At 40.3% G+C, this 21,818-nt stretch overlaps 3 protein-coding genes across 6 annotated transcripts in view; all 3 read left to right on the top strand.

The window, feature by feature from the left end:
* The first annotated feature begins 66 nt into the window (after nucleotides 1–66).
* Nucleotides 67–3,619, top strand: LOC148934556 (uncharacterized). 2 transcript variants are annotated; one of them, XM_089085010.1, is made up of 2 exons: nucleotides 67–1,038; nucleotides 1,856–3,619. In XM_089085010.1, the coding sequence occupies exons 1-2, from the start codon at nucleotides 656–658 to the stop codon at nucleotides 1,905–1,907; spliced, it is 435 nt and encodes a 144-aa protein (XP_088941136.1). In that variant the 5' UTR covers nucleotides 67–655; the 3' UTR covers nucleotides 1,908–3,619. The 2 variants fall into 2 exon arrangements, with proteins under 2 accessions (XP_088941136.1, XP_088941135.1); XM_089085009.1 differs by having other exon boundaries at nucleotides 1,826–3,619.
* Nucleotides 3,620–3,774: 155 nt separating this feature from the next.
* Nucleotides 3,775–9,119, top strand: LOC105433360 (uncharacterized). The gene is made up of 2 exons (XM_011648641.3): nucleotides 3,775–3,931; nucleotides 7,256–9,119. The coding sequence occupies exon 2, from the start codon at nucleotides 7,258–7,260 to the stop codon at nucleotides 7,498–7,500; it is 243 nt and encodes an 80-aa protein (XP_011646943.1). The 5' UTR covers nucleotides 3,775–3,931; nucleotides 7,256–7,257; the 3' UTR covers nucleotides 7,501–9,119.
* Nucleotides 9,120–9,264: 145 nt separating this feature from the next.
* LOC105433369 (rap1 GTPase-activating protein 1) overlaps nucleotides 9,265–21,818 on the top strand; it is a 104,858-nt gene continuing 92,304 nt past the window's right edge. Inside the window, exons 1-2 of one of the 3 annotated variants that reach the window (XM_089084955.1) lie at nucleotides 16,062–16,791; nucleotides 18,524–18,826. In XM_089084955.1, the coding sequence (XP_088941081.1) occupies nucleotides 18,786–18,826 (41 nt within the window). In that variant the 5' untranslated portion in view covers nucleotides 16,062–16,791; nucleotides 18,524–18,785. Of the gene's footprint in view, nucleotides 10,862–16,061; nucleotides 16,792–17,021; nucleotides 18,827–21,818 lie in introns of those variants that run through there. The other 2 variants (XM_089084952.1, XM_089084954.1) reach the window with 2 other exon arrangements.

Below are 21,818 nucleotides of genomic sequence, written 5' to 3'. Positions count from 1 at the left end.
AATATTATAATTGAGTATTTACAAAGTGATTAGCTGTCATTGGTATGCTATCATTTTCGAGGTCCGATTAGATTAGACAAGCCACATATGGAGCGTTTTGAGCGTTTTATCGTTGACATTTCCCTGATCCTATTATTAGACCTTCCTTTTTTTATACTTATATACATACATTGAAGAATTTCCAAGATTGATAAGAGCGGAAGAGGAAGAATGTGGTAATGCTGACGGGAAGTCTACAACTCGTCTGGGGTTTTACCAGATCCTTTAGCGAAATTTTATTACAGTCGTTCTTGGTGCTTTGTTCTGATGCAATGTGTCGCGCTCATATATAAGCGAATTTTTTGAAAATTTTAGTAGTTTAGTATATAAATGATAATTACGAAATCTAGCAATCTCGATTATCATCGATATTCGCGATAATTTTAATTTTAAATTAATTTTAAGTGTAGATGTTATGATTTTTTAATTCTTTATTTAATTCTTTATTTTTTTATTCTTATATGACACGTTCTTCGACAATATCGAGTTTTAGTACGCGCATCTCGAGAGAATTAACTCCTTACAAGTTACTGGAAGAATTTTATTTTTAACTTAATTAATATTTCTACAAAAATTTAAATTACGCGTTTTAACGAGTTGTTCTCCAAGAATTATAATGAGCAATTCAGGATCGTCCGATCAGGCCGTTTCGGACGTCGACAGTGATTCTGTTGCAAGATTCAGAGATAAAACATGCTTGAGACTGCGTTTGGGTCGTGTCTTCAGCTCTAATGCACTTAAGAGTCCTAAAAGTCCAAAGAGCGTATCTAATTCACGTGGATCAAGTCCAAGTCACGGTAGTCCTCGCGCTAGGACGAGATATTCTTGGCAACCAGGAACTTACGGCGGTGAAGAGAATCGATCACCGTGCACATCGGAAAGCGGGATCTCGACCCTGTCATCGTCGTTAAAGTCGTCATCGTCGATCACTAACACGACGGGCTCACCCAAGAGTCCATCTACGCCGAAACATCCATACTTTTCGTATGCCGCCGACAGGTAAGTTTATATTTGTATCTTTGCAATGCCGACTTGCGTCTTTTACATTACACACACACACACGTGCGCGCGCGCGCACACACACACACACACAGTATTTTATATATTTTATACATTATATTTGTGTGTGTGTGTGTGTGTGTGTGTGTGTGTGTGTGTGTGTGTAAAACAGTTGTAAAAAATTGAATCCTTCACGGTCAATTAAATGCAAATTAAACTTATAATTAACGCTAAAAGAGAATATTTTCGTCTCCATTAGTCTTAGGTCATTAACGTGCCGCGAATGAATTTTATTAATAAATATTATAGTCGCTACTTTTTAAAGATTTTCTTTGAAACTTTTTTTAAAACTTTATAAAAAGGCTTTTTAAAAACTCTATTTCTTTTCATTTCTCTTTTTTAATTAAGGTCTATTTACGAAAGTAACTTTCAATAGATATATTGAAAAAAACGGCATATTGCTACAATTCTATACTTTTTATTGATATTATTATTTTATTTATAAAACAAATTTTCATTTCTGATTAAAATATAGAATTGCTTTGTCTGTCATTTTTTTCCTAATATTCAATCGCATGAATTTACATCTGGGTTTTCTTTTTTTTTTTTCACATCGACATATTTTATATTTCCACAATAATTACATAAATCTCGCGATTTGTCAGAATGTCTTTCTCTCTTTGATATTTATAACGCGAATATAAAATCATATAACGAATGATCCTTTTTTTTTTATCCTTTGTGGGCGTTTCGCTGACCTGGAACCACGTTGTGGCGTTCGTCAAAGGGTAACTCAAACTATTTTTATCCCCGACAGAACGCTCGACATCTCCAATGAAATATTATTCCCGCAGAGCACACACAGATAAACGTACCTCGCTGTTCTATGCATTAGCGACGTTTGTATAACGAATAAAACACACTGTAAGCCGTCTGGATCATAATCGCATTTCTGCTAACGCGACCGTACGATTCTGCCGCGAGATAACACGTGTTCGTGTTAAGCTAATCAAACTGAATTGCGTTTTCAATTGATGATTTGTCATTTTAATATATAATTTGAAAAAAAAAATCAGCTTTATCAAAAAGTTTCTCTCTTCTCCTTTCCTCTCTTTGGAAATTAAAATCATTAAAAAGATAATTTTAAGAAATTATTGAAAAATTTTTTATTGTTTAAAAACTAACTGAAAGCTAATTTTAAAGGCTACATTTTGAAAGCTAATGTTATACAAGATTATCTTTGAGAAATGCAGAGTTCAAGATAAAGTTAAGTTTGAAGGGAGTTATGCTATAGCAAGTATGCTATAGCATACTTAAAATTTTATGCGCTTAGATACCTACTTTTCTGTCCTCACTGTTTATATTTGTTTATATTTGTTTATATTTGTTTATGTTTGGTATTTTTTTTATTAGAAATTACATGACACAGAATAATTCAACGGCATTGCAGCAACACTTCAACGTTCGTGTGATATTGATGGAATGTATCGTTTGGGCTATTTACATCATTGGTTTTCGATGTCGTTAGACTAAGAATTCCAACCACATTTTGCGTGGCTAATACAACCGCGGAGTTTGATAGGTAATCACATGCGTTATGGTTTTCCGTATATTGGAAGAAGTCCAAGAACAAACGCAGATATCGATCAGAATGGACACTTTTATGTTTGCGCCGCCCAACCACGCTGGACTTTAGTCGCGCGGGCGCGTTTTCTCTCTGTCAGATAATGGAGATAAAAATCAGATAACCCTTGGCAAGTGCTCAAGGTACCGGTCAAAGTATTGTCTAGTAGATCACAGCTGGTGATCCCAAGATTAATCTAAATGACTCGCACGGGAATGCGTACGATTGCACTTTGCGCATTCCGAGTCACGCAAGACAGATAATCCGACTATGCAAATAAAAGGTAACCGCTCACAAAGCAAATAAAGCAACGAGAAAGGGGATTTGTGACGGTTTTATGGCTTCTTCGTTTAATGACATAATCTTAAAAGGAGCCGTTTTGCAAGAATTGCATTGTAAAACTATTTTCCTCGTTATCGTTAGAACTGTAGAATCATGCGAATGAAATTAGAAGATTAGAAATTCATGGAAATTCCTACAGATATGTCCTTGTTTTTAAAGTTTTTCCTTTGCGGATTCTAAAAAATGTGACCCAGTTCAGGACCTTCCATCGTCCTAAGTAAGCGAGGGATGTAGTTCTCGCGCAAGGTGCACGGCGGCATCTTTTTCTCAAGTGAATAAATTATACTGAAATCGGACGTCGTTAACGGTGACGTCGTTTAACGGTGACTCTAGCGGAATGCGGAATTTTACATCTTCAGATGCGGATGGGTCGGCGAGCGTTTAGGGAGCTACGGCAAATTTTGGAAAAAGCCTTCTCTCTCGACGAGCAGGTGGAACGAATAATCCGCCCGCGGTACGGGGCGCGCGTTTTCGCGTATGACAGCCGTGGGTCTGTCGTTGGTCTTTTTCGTACATCATCGAGGAACCACCGACCGACGGGTCGATGCAGCGCCGGCGCTGCGGAGTGCGCGACCACGAAGACGGGCACCCCCCGCTCCCTCCCCTCCCTTCCCCTCCCCACCACCTCGCCTCTGTGCGCCGTCTCAACGATCGTGTCGACGGGGAGAAGAACTCCCCCCCCTCTCCCCCTCTCCCTCCCCTCTCTTCCCCTCCACTCCCCTCCCCTCCTGTCCTCTCCTGTCCTCTCCTGTCCCCCGGTTCCGATGTATCTCATCGTCGTGTTCCGCAGAACACTAAACGCCGCGCACGGGACCACTCCGATTCATCAGCCCCGCGTTCGCCAATCAAGGAGCCGACCTAGCCAAGGTTCCTCGAACATCCTCGCTCGATCAGACGGGCTATAAAGATCAAACACGAGTCCATCGGGTGAGTGATTTGCAGGAAACGCGCCGTTGGTTCGCGACTTTTGGGAACTTGAAAAACTTATTTAATTTTGAAGCTGATAAATCTAAAGGCGAGAAACGCGCACAATTAATATAGCAATACAGTAGCCTTTTCGCGAGAGATTACTTACTTGTGATACGTTTTTAAAATTGAAGATGCTTCCATCGGAATATATATTTTTTTTTTATATTTGTTCATTCGTTATTTGTCGTAGCGTCATTATGTCGTAATATCGGAATGAATATCTGTCGTCAAGCCAGGTCACATTTGCTTCCACATTTGCGCTCGACGGTTAACGGATCGATTCAACGTGGTTTTGACATTTGCGACTGTCATATTTATTGTCCCGTTGAAGCCATCGTTAGCTAAGGATAAACACAACGATAATTATATTTGGTGATTGTAACATTGTATTTTCTCTAAACGAAATTGATTTTATGATGAGAATCTTTTGCTTTGATAGCATTTTGATATTTTTTTTTTTTTTCTTAAACAACGTTAATCGTATTTGTGGATACAACTAGCAACATATCTTTGCGACACGTTTAAAAGCTTGATTCTTCAAAGATCTTAAGGTCTTAGTTTTATATATATGTTTCGATTTACTCGGGTCGTCACGGCTGTCGTGGCAAGTTTATCAGCTGTCGCATTAAATTAATCGATAATTCACACGGACAGGCTAGTTTGCTGTCAGCGAATTAATATAATATAACACGACACCGTAATCACGCGTCCAATCAGAGTGGACGATTCGAAACGCGATTGGACTCTTCGAGAAGCGAAGCTCGTGCTCCAAGAAGGCTTTTCCATTCTTTATCAGATAGAAAAATAGATCTAATGTTTAGAAGTGTCGATACTCAAGATATTCAAGATTACATGTAATAATTGACAAGTTAGTCCGAGTTGTCCAAACCCAAGAAAGCGGAAGAAAATTTCTTTTATTTCGCTTGTCTATTTTTTAAATACTGCAATTAAATAACATTTTATATTATCTTATTTCATAAACCTCGCACGTTAATTAATTGAAACAATTGAGACAAAACGATTTCCACGTTTCTATAAAGTACAACAATGGCAGATAGGATCTAACGACCATCTCGGATTCTATATAAACGCATAAATGATATTTCCGTGCGTTTATATACGCAGATATATACATGTACCGTTTACCGATTTGTATTCCGTCTCTGCCAATGGCCCGTAACCTTCGTTATTCGCGTGTACCAAGTAAGAGTCTATTCAGTGAATTGGCGCGTGGATATCTAAGGACGGTTGCTTCGAGCAACGACCAAGATTTAGGGCACGGTATCTCTCTCGACGCATGTACACGCATACGGCATACGCGCGTATAAATATATGGAACTTATGGTGGTACTACGTATTAGCATAGCAAAAATAATTCGTACTTAGCGTTATCACTCGCGAACTAGATTTTATGCTAGATCCAATGACTCAAATATCCAATGGATAGAAAAGGGCATCATGATGGCAAATGAAGCTTATACATTCCCCCGTTTTCCGGGAGGAAAACTCGTTAAGGACAGATGTATAAAAAACAGTTTAAATAAATCACCCTAATATATAAAAGTCAGGAAGTTTCAATCGCGCTCTTTGTATGGTTATCCTATTTATATCTGTTCTGAAGGAAAGAAGTACAGAAATCGTCGGTATCTCTCAGGGATTATCGAACTGTAATTGCAGCTGCAGCTGCCTGAAGCTGCGAACTATTACAAAATTAAATTACAGCAAAATGCGCGCAGTTTTCTGTTGCTGCTATTAGCGATGTGTGACATCACGATCACGTAATGCAGACGACTGCCGGTTATACACAGGGAGACAAGATAAATAGATAAAATCTTCACAGAAAACGCATAGCGATCCAGACAAGCACGCCCGTAAACGAGTTGTACAGCTTACAGTTACCATAAACAAGTTGAGTCAAAGTTGAGCAAAATTTAATTAAATTTGACTCTCCGGCTATTTCCAACGTGTAAAAAGGAGAATTCTCGGTTAAACTTCGGGTAGACTTTCGTGACAGACTCTTGTAGAGATGAGCTCTGTGGTTGTGTGGTTACGTGGTAATTTCGCTTCGTGAGAAAACGAAAGAAGAAAAAGGCGGCCTTTGTCGCGGGCTTTAAGAGCGACACGGCCGTGTATATATGATGTCAGTCCGCATCATCGGGGCGAAAAGTAGGTCTAGGGAATCAGCTGGCCGAAAGAGGCGCGTGCGCCATCCGAAACGCCCACCTAGCGATCGTGCTCCTGGAAACAGCGATTTCGTAAGAGTATAAGAAACAACCGTACACGCACGCACGCACGCACACACACACACACACACACACACACACACACACACACACACACACACACACACACACACACACACACGAGGCAACACGTTGAAACTCGTCGCTTTTGTTTCCTCATGTGTGAGATACGTGAGATATGGGAAATTTGATGGGAATATCGTGAGAATTTCACGAGGTAGACAAAGTAAAATTTGAAACGGCAAAAGAAATCGCTGAGATTATGACATATTTTTGAGAGTATATTTTACATGCATTTTTCTATTTTACGATATGTGAAATTGTTTAATTATTTTTTTCCTTCGTAACGCGAGCGTAACGCAGAAACGACCGTGACCAAATGAGCGCGGATAAACATAGTCAAGGTTGTTGCGTAAAGGGATCCGCATGTCTCCGGTCGAGGTTCATCGCGGAATAATTGCAATTACGGAGATTTATCGCCGGAATAATTGCCCGCACCGAAATCATGTCGCTGACATTCAAGTGGACACTTTAGACTAATGTTTTTACGCGGATTATCAGCAGAAAGGAATGTAGACATTTTCGTAACTATCCTTCTATAACTTATTTTGTTTTTTGAACAAGTCTATAACGGAAATGATCTTATTGCCTGTGTACTGATGGTTTTCGGAAATTGTCCTGTTTGAAAAACGGCAACGATACATCCGTTGCAACACCAAGTATAAAAATTAGCTAAAACAACAGATTTCTCCTTCCAACAAGAAATACCAAGCAGAGAGTAATCGATAAATGTTGGAAAAAGATTCCAAAATTGTAGTTTTAATACAGAGAGATAAAAGATAATTAAAAAAAAAAAAAAAAAATAGAAATGTGATCGCTTGTTACTTCTAGTTAAAATTAAAGTACACAAGTAGAGTGACAATGGTAGTTAACGATGGCTCTAGTGGTAATCACCGCTCGTTCTCCACTTCTACTTCCAACGAAGCAGAGAGTAATTCCTCCTCTCGCGATATTCACTTTCCCTCTCGCATGACCGCAGATATGAAGTATTCGCCGCAGCAGCAGCAGCAGCAACAGAAGCAGCGAAAGTCGGAGAGCAGCGACGCCGCGTCCATGGACGCCACCCTCAGCCGGACGTCGCCGTCCGCGACGCAGGAGCAGCGCAAGGCCTCGTCGACGTCGTCGTCGACGCGGGCGCCCGTCTGCCGTTCGCCGTCCACCGGCATGTTCGCCTGGATGCGCGTCTTCCGGCTCGCGTCGATGCTGCACCAGGTCGGCTGCTAAGGCCCACCTCGTCGAGCATGGACCGCGCTGAAATAGGAAGCGAGAAACGGAGAGTTAAAAAGGAAGAGAGAGAAAGAGAGAGAGAGTCGATAGAATCGTATACCTTAACAATCTCAGATTAAATAATTAATATTACAACACAGCGGAGACGCGCGTAGCGCGAAAACGGCGATCCTGTTTCGTCCCCCTTTCGCGTCGCGAGTTATATACAGTTACAAAAAAAAAAATATATATACATATGAATATATATTTATGCAGGCCGAGTCGTTAACGTAGGGACACGGCCAATGTCGTAGCTCGATCATAGTGCGTTACGCGAAGACGAATCGCCGAGTTGCGATTCGCCGCGTAGAGATGTCGTTAAGATGTAATCTGGGTCGCGCCCGCGTTCTCTACATCGCCACCCTGGCGCGAAAGGACGCCATTCCCCTCCCCGTTGCATTTCCTTACACGGGAAATTTATGATTTTTCTTTTTTTCTTTCTTTCTATAAGACACGTTCGCTTTTGACCGCATCTCAATTTAATTAACTAATCCCCTTAATCAATTGATTTAGAACCATCAATTGAGTTAGAGCCGCGTTATTATTCCGTTCGGTTTTTCCCGTTTCGCGTGAGAATGTTAACTTGCCTTACTCACGGGAATTATGCGGACGTGCGCAATTAATGTAACAGTCATTACATCAATCGGTTCGCTTCCCTTCTGCGAAGGGGTTGGCGCGGCCTCGGTCGCACACGCAGAGTTAAAACGCGCGCGCGCGCGCGTCCCGCGACTAACTTCGTGCATATGGATCGAAACGTGAAAAACGTGGGAAAAACACGTAGCGATTCGAATTGAATCGCGAAGGATTCGATCGCGGGGGAGACAATCTCGTGGACGATTCGTCACACATCCCGGCGGATTTAAAGGTGACGATGACGACGTTAGTCGCGGAATTCAGCCGCGTTTAGCCGTCGATCAATCCGTCGATCGATCCTTACGTAGCGCGAGCCCCGACGAGATCGACTTGTCGCTTTAGAGAGAGATGGGCTCGCTCATTCCGGACGAACGCGCGTCCATGATTCGCGCGCGATTCTGTCACAACGATGCGTGTGACTCGTAGTCGGATTACGAATGTTACAAAAAAAAAAACCGCGGCGTCGCGACGTTGCCGCGAAGTCGTCGAGTTTGATTTCGATCCCTTCCCTCTTGATTTTTTCTCCTCTCGTCCTCCCTTCTTCCCCGCTGCTGACCGATGACGTCAGCGTATCCCATTGCGCACCGTGAATTCTATTTTTATATATTACACGTACAAACGACGAGAGAGCGACGTATCGTTTTTTTTTCTCCCTCCCTCTCTTCCCCCTCCCCCTCCCGCGAAGCATCGTGCTTCTTGTCACGAACAGGAGAAAAAATGATGAGACCCGGTTAACAAGGTGTGCCCTCGAAAGAGACCGCGAGGAAGTCACGCGACTTCCTTTAAGGTTGTTCGCGAATTACGTCCGAATCCACTCCCCACACCACGTTGATTGTCTCGTCACGTTCAGCGCCGAGCTCTATCGATGTTATATCTCGTTGATCGTTACATGAATATATTTTATGATTGCGCAGATTCACAAATAAATTAAATATTTGCTTTAATCTGCCCCGGCCTGCGTCCGTTGTTTTTCTCCTTCAACGTTTTTTAGCAGCTTGTTTCGTTAAATGTGCGTTCGAGTATGAAACAGTCATATATTTATGAATTATAAATTATTAAATAGAAATTAAAATATAATTTATTAACAGTTATTCCGCATTAATTTTAATTTCTTTCTATGTTATTTTAATTATTATCATAAGTTTAAATTAACCGCTCTTTAGTTAATCTTTAATTAATTATGGTGAATACGCCATATGTAGTGTAATAATGTGAATAGTACGATCGCACGGAGTTTGTCTGATGAAACTGTCGCATAGTGGCGTTTTTACCGACGCAATGTACCGTATTTAATAATGAATTTTCAATTAAACATGAATTAAATATAAATCTCAAAATTCAAGTTGCGCTTAAAGATCACAAATCTATTTCTATATAATTTATTTATATGACAGAAATGCTGAAATGAAATAATAAAAGATTGCGGGTTTCGCAAAAATTTTTATAGCTTGAGAAATTGCTTATGCAGTAACGCCCTCTAGGCAAACATTGTAATTAGAATAAGTCATGGATGGTAAAGAGGGAAATAATTATGCGAAATTTATTACAATTTGATTGAAATATTGCTAATCTATGTCTCAGAAATATTATTTTTACAAAAAGTTGCAATGCACATATTATATTCTCTAAATAATTCTTACAAATCATAATTTTTAAAAAACTCCAAAAAGAGTGATAATTAATCAACTACTTTATAAAACAGAGAATTTCTATTAATAAATTTAATAAGAAATATTTAGCAAGTAATTAACGACGCGATAAACAGAGATATTTGTAAATAGATTTCTGATTCATGCATATAGCTTGCTTTATAAAATTAGCTAGAAATTAGCTGAAATCATTTCTGAATCATCAATCACGAATTATTATTTCAAACCAGCCCACTGCGTGGCGCGTCGCGCGACCTGCCTTATCTGTGAAGATAGGCGCGTGCCATCACGGCGCAGTGGCGGCGGAGGGAGGGGGGGACGACAGTCGGACGTTAGCCGAGTGTAGCCAAAGTGGGCCGTTGAGCGGAGATGGTCGGTCACACACGTATGCACACGTAGCTTCTTTCTTTTTCTCGACGTTCGGTATCGCGATCGCCACAGTTTCCCCCCCCGCCGATATCGCGGATAGAGGCACATCGCGAACGCGCTCCACTTGCAACGCTCTCGCGGGAATCGAGGTTCGCGCGTGCGCGTACACGCGAGCGCGCGTACGCAAAGCGAACACGGGCGGTCGTTGGACGTTCCGCCGCGAGCCGCGACGTGATACGACGCGACGCCCGGGCGGCGCGAATCGCGGCGGCGGCGACCGACGGCAGACTTCGCGCTGGTCGCGCGTGGAGCCGAGCCGGTCGCAGCGTCGGCGGCTGAGTTCAGTCAGTCGCGTGATCTGAATGAGACATGCGGCGACCCTTGACCCGTCATCTCTCCGAGGGTGGCGGCGGCGGCGGCGGTGGTGCTACGACTGACACCGGCGGTGGCGGAGATGTTGGCGGGGGAGGGGGCAGCAGTGCCGGTAGACGACAACGTTCGGTTGCGAAGGAGGGCGGCGACGAAACACGCGGAGGATACACCTGGGCCTGCCGTGATTACAGTCATCACCTGTCGTTCGGCGACCTCTTCAAGGCCCCCACGCCCCTGGCCGACTGTCGCGGTCGCGCGGCGGCTTCCCCGGAGCCCCGGAGCGTCACGATCCACAGGTAGGGTGCTTAACCCCGTTACCTTTTGCCCCCCTTTTTCTGCTCCCCCTTGTGTCCCTCTCTCTCTTGCCGCCTTGCTGTTTTTCAACCATCGCGTCACCGGATTCTGGCGGCTTTTCCTATTCCGCGCGTGAAACAATCGAAGCGCGACTCGAAATCCGATCCGAAGCGAGCATCTCTCTCTGCATCTCTCTCTCTCTCTCTCTCTCTCTCTCTCTCTCAGATAACATCGCTATTAGAAAGCCCAAATTCGCTATCATGGTTTATTAATGCATTGTGCTACCTCGATTCGAGCCGAATCGCTTCCGGCGCGTTACTATTCCCAGTAAAGGTCAAGCAAATACCTTTTATCCGAGTGAATGAGATTCATTTGCTAAGATCAACATTGCGTATATACAGGCGTTGTTATGCCAATGTTAGAAAGAGTACAAGCGCCACTATTGAAACTCCCGATGTTTTTGCGTCATATGCTCTTTAGCATATACCATAGACTTACACATTCCGAACAATAATTTCTGAATAATATTCTAATTTTCTCCGAGGAGATTACGAAGGGAAAGGTATTCCTTATTGCATCATAAATAATCTCTTACGCAAATCTAATTACTTATAGTAACTTAATCACCCGTGCTTCGTATCCTTTTACTCTGACGAGTTCTGCACGTGAAATGTAACTTCTCAAATGCAATCTCACCTGCCAATTTCTCGAATCACGTAGAACCTGTTAGCATACCGTGATAAGCACCGTAATGTTTGCCTTATAACGAAGGGGATCGTTTATTACGGGGAGAGAAGGAGAAAAGGGGGCGAGAGAGAGAGAGAGAGAGAGAGAGAGAGAGAGGGGGGGGGGAGAGGGGGGACATCCTCATTCCAGGCTACGTCGATCTGACCGGTGATCGTCGATCGAGCGTCGAGCGGAGATGATGGTTGAGTAATAAATTAGATTCGCTGGATGCCGGGAATTATGCAATATCGCACGCGCGAGCGCAGGTCCCCCGAGGGGCAAGTAGGGCGGTAGCGCAGGGCGGAAGAACGGAAACGTCCTTGAGGAGAGGAGCAGCGCACCCCGATCGGCGGGATGACCCCGCTATTTCGATTAGCTAACGGAGGCTGCCGTTCGTTGTGACCGGAACGCCGGGAACTGGGTCACCCAGGTTTTTAAGGGCCTCGCCGTCCCTCCCCCATATTCATATTCACGATGAATGAAGCGCGTTATGCAAGCATTGACGAGCGGTAAACAAGTTGAGAGTCTCTATTAATAAAAAACCGCGGCCATCATATTTTTCTAGTTAAAAAATCACATTTCCCCGACACCCGGGGGAGAATAAAAAAGCGGAAGAACGCGCGATGCTTTATTTAGAGAAGAAAATACAATTGCGTTTTCCTGCGTTATTCGAGCGTGAAAAATAATTGACATTTGTAAAGCATTTGGATGAACGTGATGAGGTTTTCAGCACCGTTCGACTTTGTTATATTTTAAGCATCATAATTAAAACATTCAATTAAACCGAATGTTACATATGTAAAATCCTGGAATATCCGTAAAATGTGGAGGTTTATGTGTGTGCGAAGCGTCTGAGAGAAGGAGGAGATATTTGTGGAATCAGGGAAGGTATCTGTAAAGTATTGACGTTCAGTCTCGATATCATTCCGATAAGTGAGCTATCGATAAACGAGTTTCTACCGCATTTGATTATCCTGCCAATAAGATCGACTCTGTGAAATTCCATCACGGCTCGTAATATCGACCGTAATCTCTAGGGAAAAGGAATAAGAAGTAAAGAATTATGTTAAATGAAACATCAAATGTTATAAAGAGTACCTTACGTCAACTTCATATTTTGTGATTTATGTATGCTCATTGTTTGTATACTTTTTTCTTTGTATACTTTTACATGGAAAAAACGGTTTTGCTGAAGTATCTAAAAACTCGGTAGATACAAATCTGAAAATAATTTTGTTAAAGTAAAATTTTGTTAAGTAAAATTTGTATGTAAGACGCTTAAAAATATTAATAATACTGCAGAAATTTTTTATATTCCAGCAGCCAATTTGTGAGTGTCTTACATAATTATTTTGATAACTCAAGAAAATTATTTCCAAATCTGTCATTAAGAAAAATAAATCGAAATATTCAGAAGCAAATATTAATGATGATGTTTTTCGATATTTATAAATCAGTTATAAATAAATAAAGTTATAAAAAAATTTAACTATGATGAAATATATATTTATGTAAAATATATTTGATTAATTTTTCTAATTGTAAGATGATTCATTTGCTATATGTACCATATAAGTATAACGAAATTTTATTTCGTTGTATTTAAATAAACTTCATTTTTCTCAAATAAATTTTTAAATATCTTTTTCTCAATGTAGATACATATCTGAAAATTTTGGCAAAATTAGTATGCAGAATGCTTAAGAATGATAATACTGCAGAAATTTTTTATATTCCAGCATTCAATTTAAGCTAATTTTACATAATTGTTTGGACAACTCACGAAAATTATTTCGAGATTTGTATTATTAAGAAAGAAAGTCGAAATATTCAAAAGTAAATGTTAGCTCGTGACATTTTCTGTGACATTTATCGGTTATAAAAAAGATTATGATGAAATATATTTAACTATTTTTCCCAACTGTGTAAGATGGGTCATTTGCTATACATGAGTAAAAAAGTTTATTTCGCCACGGATTAAACTTTTCGATTTAAACAAACCTTTATTTCTCACAAGTAAATTTTTAAATTAAGTCTTCTTTTCAGTGTATCTGGCTAAATTTTTAGATATTAGGAAACTGTTTTCTTTCCATGTAGATATATCATCATTTTGAATTTCAAGTAATATCGACCTATATAGTCGATTCTCATTTGACAAATATATTTTCTCTCGTCGAGTTCTTTGTTATTGATCGGGAATTTTTGGCCTTGTCGACCGCGAAATTAGTGTCGTTTTTCGGACCTTGCATGTTAACATCTTTCTTACCGGTTTTTCGATCGAATGACAAATTGGTCCGCTCGAGGGCTTTCCGCGTTTTCAACAACGCGACGAGATTCCAGGTTCCGAATGCAAATTTGATGTATTGCCGGTGTCACGCGCGCGGACGACGCACGTCGATTTTGGACGAAGATTAATGCGACTGCACGTTAATGGCGATGCGGCGGCAGGGGGTCGCGCAAAATAATTCCACTAAATTTGACGGCCACAATAGGGCCCCGAGATTGCCCCGGAAAAAACGCATGCGACATACGCCGGTAATTGGCTATTCTCTGGTGGATGCACCCGGATGCTCTATCTACCCCTACAGGGGGTTGTATCCCTCGCCGTGTGAGCCATCTTGCGAAGGGGTTACTTTTCCCCAAGAGATAACTGCGCATGAGTTTTATTTCGGATTTGAGTGACAAACTGATAGATTCCAATAGATCAGAAATATCCTTATGATATGATTAATGTGTGTGTATTAAAATTAATTTGAAATTTAATTTGAAAGAACGTAATGACATTTTAGAGAAGATAAAAATTTTTATATGAAATAATCTTGAGATGTGCTTATAAGTCTTTCTGTTAAAAATCGTATATCTGTTATTTAATTGTATTATATTATATTAATACAACTAGAGTATAAATATAACTTGTATCATATAACACGTAATGTTAATATAAGCATTGCTAAAATAATTATGATGATTACATTATTAATTAAAAATTTCGCTGTAGGATCTAAAGATTTACAGATCTGAAAATTAATTTTATCAAACTACTGAAATGTAATGATTATGTAAAGCATTTAAATACTTGCATGCATAAAGCAAAAATAATGAAAATACTCTTTTTATATTCTCATAATTAATTTGAACGTAATTATTTTGGTATTCGCGAAAATTATTTTCTATCCAACAAATAACTATTTATATTCAACAAAATTATTCTTTCCGTGTAGCATTAGCGATATCATGAACATTAATGCGATGTTCACGGGCGATTATTATTATCGTCGTTTATATCAGTGCACCTTTATCTCGCATTATCGCGCTATTCGTTACACTTCCTGGTTCGTTATTCGGGGCGAATAAAAGATGTATGAGCCCATTCAAGTGGCAATCTTATCAGACTCGGTGTTGAAACAACGATGGGCGGTCGTGGCATTTCGTAAAGGAAAAGTGGGCTCTTTCCGCGTGAATCCGAGAGAACCCGAAATTTCCCGAAGGCTGCATCGGGAGCACGGTGCGGCTTCCTCGGGGATTTACTACAGCAAATATTGGTATCACGGCACGTGCACACACGGTGAACACATAGGCATGGTGCGCCCATCCGTATGGTATTCATCACGTTTATTTTTACGTGTTCCCGGACTTCGTCGTACGGTAACGTTAATAAATTTCTCCCCTCGACACCGTAAATCTCGAATGTCTCGGAAGAATTCGCGCGTTCGCGCCGGAAAAATCCTGCGCGATCAGCCCGATCGCTGTGAAATCCATAATGCACTTCGGTTCTCGGAGCCTCGAGCGATCTTCCGCGGTCGAACAACGGGGCATACTATTAGTATATACGTTCGGTAACTGGCCTCGTCATTTTCCGCCGGTCCCCGGGTCCCTTCCCCGTGCTATTATCTCAGTCGAAAATGATCGGTCTTGCCGCAGCGTAATGGCATCAGCGTAGAAGAGGACGTCTAAATCGGGGGGGTTCTTAACCTTAAGCTAATCTGACCTAATCTGACCCTTTCTAGGCTAATTTTCCTCTTATAACAAATAAAGGTCCCTTAACAAATAAAGATTATATAGATAACAAATAAAGATCACTCTCAATATTCTCAGGCAGGAAGGATCCAAAACAAGATGAAAAAAAAAGCGGCTTGGTTAGGAAACATCTTATGTAAATGTTTATATGTAATGAAAAATAATCAGTACAATGATTACGTGATCGTTAACGTAGAGAAAAGAGATTTGTTAAGAAAATTAATTTTATTTGCTAAAATGACTATCTATAAATTAATATATATACTTTTTTTTAATATATTTTATTTATTTAATTTTTTTCTTCTATTCTGTGATTTTAATAAGACAATTTTAATTAGACAATGTTATTATAAGTAAATTTGTTTGCTTTTATATTAATAAAAGCATAATATAGTTACAGCAAAATTGCAATGAATATAACATAATAATAGCAACAATTTTATTACGCTAGTTAAATTTTTTTCTCTGTGAATAGATAGTTTCAAATTGTTCTTATAACAATCTTAGAATAAGCAAGTTGCTCAAAATAAAATCATAGTAAAATCATAGTATCTTTACCTTTTCTCTTCTTGATAAAAGAAGATGTCGGAAAGAGTTAAAGAGTTTAAAGACCATCCAAGATAAAACAATTTTATTTTGAGATGATTTAAGATCCTGAACTACACATCCGAGATTTTGAGAATGAAAACATTTCGATGTCGACGACGAATTGATATCATTATCGCCTAGCCGTGGACGCTAATCGATGGCTTTCGAAGTGTCGGAGAAGCGATGTCGATTCGCTCCTAAAAGAGGGCAAACATCATATCGGCGCGCGAAAGACCGGCCGAGTCTCGAGAGCGATTCGCAAAGTCCTCTTCTCCGCTCGGAGGATCTCGGACAGGAGCGGAAGGCGGAGGTGGTGGAGGGCCCGAGCGAATAGTACGCGATGGAAGAGGAGGTGGCCGGAGACGGGTTGCGGGTGGGAGCGAGTGCCACTGACGATGCAAGTACGAGCAGGCTCGTTAAACAGTTGTTCGGCGCTTCGATACGCTGTCGCGTCTCTCTCGTCGCGTCTCCTCTCCGGCATTCCGCGAGAACGAGAGGGAGATCTCTCTCTCTCGGTCGGCGAGATCGAGTCGATCGACGAGAAGTGCGTAGAGGAAGGGAAGTCGTGCACGTGGAAAACGCGACGGAGATCTCGAAATTGGTAATTGGCAAATACGCGACGTCACTTGGGAGAGGCGTTTTATAATATGAGAGTCGAGAGTTGCGCGTACGACGTAAGAATGAAAATCGATCACGATTTGTAATAACATTCAAGAGAGATGTTAGCATCTCCGAGCTTCTCGAGAAGTGACGTCAGTATCCGAGATCCAGTGTGATTTACATAGGCGAGTTGTACACGTGAGGCACGTGAAACGTCGCCGGGGGGGGGGGGGGGGGGAGGAAACGATAACGAATGACGATTTGTGAATTACATTGTTAGCGGTAGTTGTCGGATGCGACAAGCAGCGCGTGACCGACGCACAATCTGAAATGAAAAATTTTTCCCAAACGACCCACGTGAATTCGTTACGAGACGGAAATGACGGGGACGCCGAGACGTGCCGGTGATCCGTTTCAATTTCAAGTTCGCTTCGAGCTTCTCTTGATACGTTCGCGACACGGCCGGGGCATTGTTGTTCGCGGAGCGAAACTGTTTGTCCAAATTAAGGGGGCACGGATTTCCGATGATGTCAACGAATTCATGAATCTCTCTCTATGTGATCGTGAATCTCTATTCATCGAGATAAGAAAAATTGAATTTTTCATGAGCCATTTCTTACATGACTGTACGTAGACTCTTCGGAAATATATTTTCAAACTTGCTTTCGAGATATAACATTAACCTTCTCGACCTAGATTTTTATCTATTGCAGTAATTTCAATTTATATTTATAATTTCGTTTATAATAATTCGTTTAAATTAATATTTCGTATTAATATCACTTTTAGAAAAATCATCAGAATTTATCTTTATAATTAGTCTCTGTAATTATTGTTAAAAAAATTATTTTTATCAATTACAGGCGTTAATTAATATTGAAAATAAATGAGAATTGTCAGGAAAGGGGGATGATTTTTTTGCAAAAAAATGTGCAATGTTGAAATTTTATTAATCGTTAGATCATTGCATCGGGGATTCGCGAGAGACTATCCATCGTGATGTTTCCCGCACGCGATCTACTTTTTCGCGAGACGATTCTCGGGATGAAAAAGACGGAGAAGCGAAGATAAGCGAGTCCCTTCCGTGTCGCGGCGATCATCATTCGCCTCGAAGAAAACGCATCGAGGGAATTAATCGATTGCGAACGATAACGGGAACGACTGGCCGCGTTATCTCGGTGGATATAATCGCGAGGGACAGACGATTCGACGAAACATCCGACGAACACGATGAATTCACTCTTGCACTTGCAATTTGCGAGTCGACTCTCGAAAACAATTCTGTCGAGAGATTTCTCGAACCTCCGGGACCTGATTTTTCCGATAAAATTATTATTATGTATCGTCCATGAAAACTGTAAAAGGTTTACACTACAACTAATCAGTATTCACGCCATATGTCCGGCATTAAACGTGATCACGTTTCGAAAGAGACAGATGACATAATAATACACTATTTCTAGATTTCTAGATTTCTAGATATCTAGAAAATTTTATATTTTATCTCGTATCGAAACTCGTATTTTCTCTTCTTTTTTTTTTCTTTTATAAAAAGAGTATAAATTTCCGCGATGCGTGTTTGGAAGGTGGATTTTACAGACGCGTATAGAATTCGTATAGAATTCGAAGATATTCCGAACGGAGTCACGTTTAATCCTAGGAATTAGTAAATATACGCGGATCTACGCGCTATTATAGTTATGCTTTACATTGAGCGTCTGGTGAAAATTCAGGCTTCAACGTCGTTCGGCTGGCCGAAATAAAACGTGCGCGACTCCTGCATGAAGTGACTCGCGCAAAACACGCGCGACTTCGTTTCGAGGCATCGGGGACGTGGTACCGTTCGATAACTCGCGTTAGACTCGCCCGGGATATCGGTCGTCAGTTGACGAGCGATTATTTTGGCATCGGCGACGATCCGGCGACGGTTTCCGCTCTCCGACGGGGGCCCCCCCGCACACATATGACGGAACGCTGACCGATTCGGCATACGACATGCTGAAGATACGCATGCTGGATTACATCGGCGATACCGGGTGAGTGCCGCATGTAAAATGCACCTATGTAAAACGCCTACGCATTTGGAATGTGCGATGTGCGACTGATTCTCTCATTTCGCGACAGGTTTTAGGGACGTGTAATTCATATTTCTAAAAATACCTGAATTTGCGTTAAAACATAGAATGTATTTAAAAGTGCTTTTTTTTTTTTTTTCCCTTAAAGTAGGATCCAGGGTAATATAAACTTGTACGAAAAAAATATTAGATTAGGACAATTATTAGACGGACAATTTAATCTCGAAAACCAGCAGGAAGTCACATAAGACTTCTCAAATCTACGTTTCCAAGGGCTATTATATTTTAATTTCATCTGCTTTCATCACTACTACTACTATTACTACTACTACTACTACTACTACTACTACTACTACTACTACTACTATCATTTATTTTAAATATACTAAAATTTTTTTGTATACTAAAATTCAATTTTTTTCAATACTATAAAAAGAAAATTTTAATGCGAAATACATGCAAGCTCGAAGGTCGCTGTGGGAATAGATTGGAAAAGTGAGGAAAGACAATGCTTCCTTTTTCTCTTCGAAATCACTCACGTGACGAGAGCGAGCTTGTTTTTGTTAGCATAAGCAATCATCGTCTTAGATTTCGTGATCGAAAAAATGCGCTTGCAGCAACAACGAGATTAGGATCCGTTCGCTCGATTAGGCTCGTTAGGATCCGTTTTGGTGTGTCGGCAAGTGGCCCTCCCCTTCCCCCTCCACCTCCCCCCATCCCTCCTCCCTTCTTCTCGATCTCGTTCACTAGGAATGCGCGTATCGCTCATCCGGAATACCAATGAACGTATCGCGGAGAACAAGGCTGATCATTCTTTTCCACTTCGGTTGTATAACGACGTAGCCTCTCGAGCGCGTTTAATGCAGATCGGGCTCGGGATGAAATTGGAACGACCTAAGAGCCGTTCTCGCACTCTCGGAACGATAGTGCCGGGAGCGACAAAAGGGACTCCGAAATTTATGGAGTACTCTCGTTCTCCTCGAGAGAGAGAGAGAGAGAGAGACCAGGCTACCGTCTCCCGCTTATCATCGATGAATTAATTCGGTCGACGTTGAGCCACGCTTCGATCGACGCATTTATCTGGTTTTTGTGCAGCTCCTTTTAAAAGGGGTGGTTTGTTCTATGTTTAGTGATGCGGATTATTTGATTTTTTAATACTGATGTTTTATGACAACATTGGTAACTTGATCTCTCTCTCTTTCTCTCTCTCTCTCTCTCTCTCTGTGTTAAATAAAATAATATATAATTTGCATATATGTATATATGTTATAAAAACTTATTATTGAATCACATATACATCAGTGATGTAAGATATTTAGTTTATATGTATTTAGTTATATTGTCTGAAATCTTGTTGTATATCTATCTACGTGTTAGTTCATTTTTTTAATTCACTAACTAGTTACATTTTTTTCTGTATCTTATTTAAAATATTCTTCTAGATATATAAATACAACTTTGAAATAATTTTTTCAAAGGGTGTTTCTTCATTTCTCTCGATTTTTTTTCCCTTGCTATTTCTCTTTCAGTCTCTATTTTCATTAGTATTTTAATAACACATGCGCGAATAACAATGTCATTACTATCATTTCCATGTTTATGAGCAATATTCGTAGTTCATTCTTTTAGGATCATTTTAAGCCTCTAAAGATGCCAAAACGCATCTATCTGATTAATTAAAATGTACTTAAGATAATCCTAAATATAAGATTATCAAACTAATATTTGAAAAAAGAAAATTGATGTAGAAATACATCTAGATACATTTTAAAGGTTATTGTGTCTATGTTTAGTTATTCATCTAAAATATTTATCTGTACCTAGTTACATGTTTCTTCAAGTATCTATAACTACATCTAGTATCTTATTTAATCTTATTTAAAATATATTTCTTACATCACTATACTATATTATATCAATACGATATATCATATAATTAATCCAATTGATTATAAAATTTATCCTTTACAACAACTTATCCTTAAAATTTATCTCTTACAACTTTTAAGATTTTTAATATTTTATATATATTTAATATTTTATATATATTTATAATTAATATTTTTTTTTGAAATATTTTATAACCGATTAAATATTAAAAATGCACGATTACACAAGATTCCTTCATGTTACAACAGGTGCTCATGACATATATAACAAACATATGCACAGTTCGACACAGATCGATAGAATTTATTTGAATTATTTTTATATTAAAAAAAGATTGATAGATTTCCTTCTTGTCTTCACTCTCACTCACTGACGTCTTTCATTTAGCGAGAAAAAGAGGCATCCGACGCTCGTCGCAAGTGATTGCAATTCCCTCTCCGCGACCGATCTCGCCGCCATATCTGCACGAGCGAGCCATGAGAGTGACACGGATATATTTCTAATTTCCTGCTTATTCCACGCTCGGCCCACGCTGTCCGTTCATCCGGGATATAATGACGGGCGCCTCGTGGGTGCGAAACGTTGGCAAATTAATCGAACGAGGTCGGATCGCGGACGGGCGAGCGAGCGAGCTAAACGAGCGCACTGGCACTTGGCGACTATAAGGTTTCACTCGGTGAAACTTTTCCAACGCCGTATTTACGCGTGCTCGTCGACACGCTCGTTATCCATCGAGCTCGCGATTCGACTTGACCGAAAGTAGAGATGACTGGGAACGATATCGAGGTAATCTCGCCGAAATCACTTGTTAGCACCGCGAAAAAGTACGCCAATTCGAATTAATAATGCGCTAATTCCGCATAATGATTAAATATATATATCATCATCACGCCATATCATACCACGTATTATATCGTAAATTGATGTAAATAATTCTTTCATTTCCAATCCAAGAGACTTTATAAAGACTCGTAAATGTTCGCGTGACTTTTTTCGACGTAAGTACTCGCGTGAGAGTCAATTTGTTCCACGATCCACGTTTCAATTTATTTAGATCTTAATT

This window comes from Pogonomyrmex barbatus, unplaced genomic scaffold (assembly GCF_055798465.1).
Source record: "Pogonomyrmex barbatus isolate J1 unplaced genomic scaffold, ASM5579846v1 scaffold9, whole genome shotgun sequence".
Taxonomy (NCBI): domain Eukaryota; kingdom Metazoa; phylum Arthropoda; class Insecta; order Hymenoptera; family Formicidae; genus Pogonomyrmex; species Pogonomyrmex barbatus.
Note: the sequence above shows the minus strand (reverse complement) of the source record. Positions and strands in the feature narration are given on the sequence as shown.

Bases quoted from the DNA above. Each gene is read 5' to 3' on its own strand.
- LOC105433360 (XM_011648641.3), top strand. From the start codon at position 7,258: ATGAAGTATTCGCCGCAGCAGCAGCAGCAGCAACAGAAGCAGCGAAAG.
- LOC148934556 (XM_089085009.1), top strand. From the start codon at position 656: ATGAGCAATTCAGGATCGTCCGATCAGGCCGTTTCGGACGTCGACAGT. The intron at 1,039-1,825 runs GTAAGTTTATAT...CGTTCGTCAAAG, and splicing joins TTTTCGTATGCCGCCGACAG to GGTAACTCAAACTATTTTTA.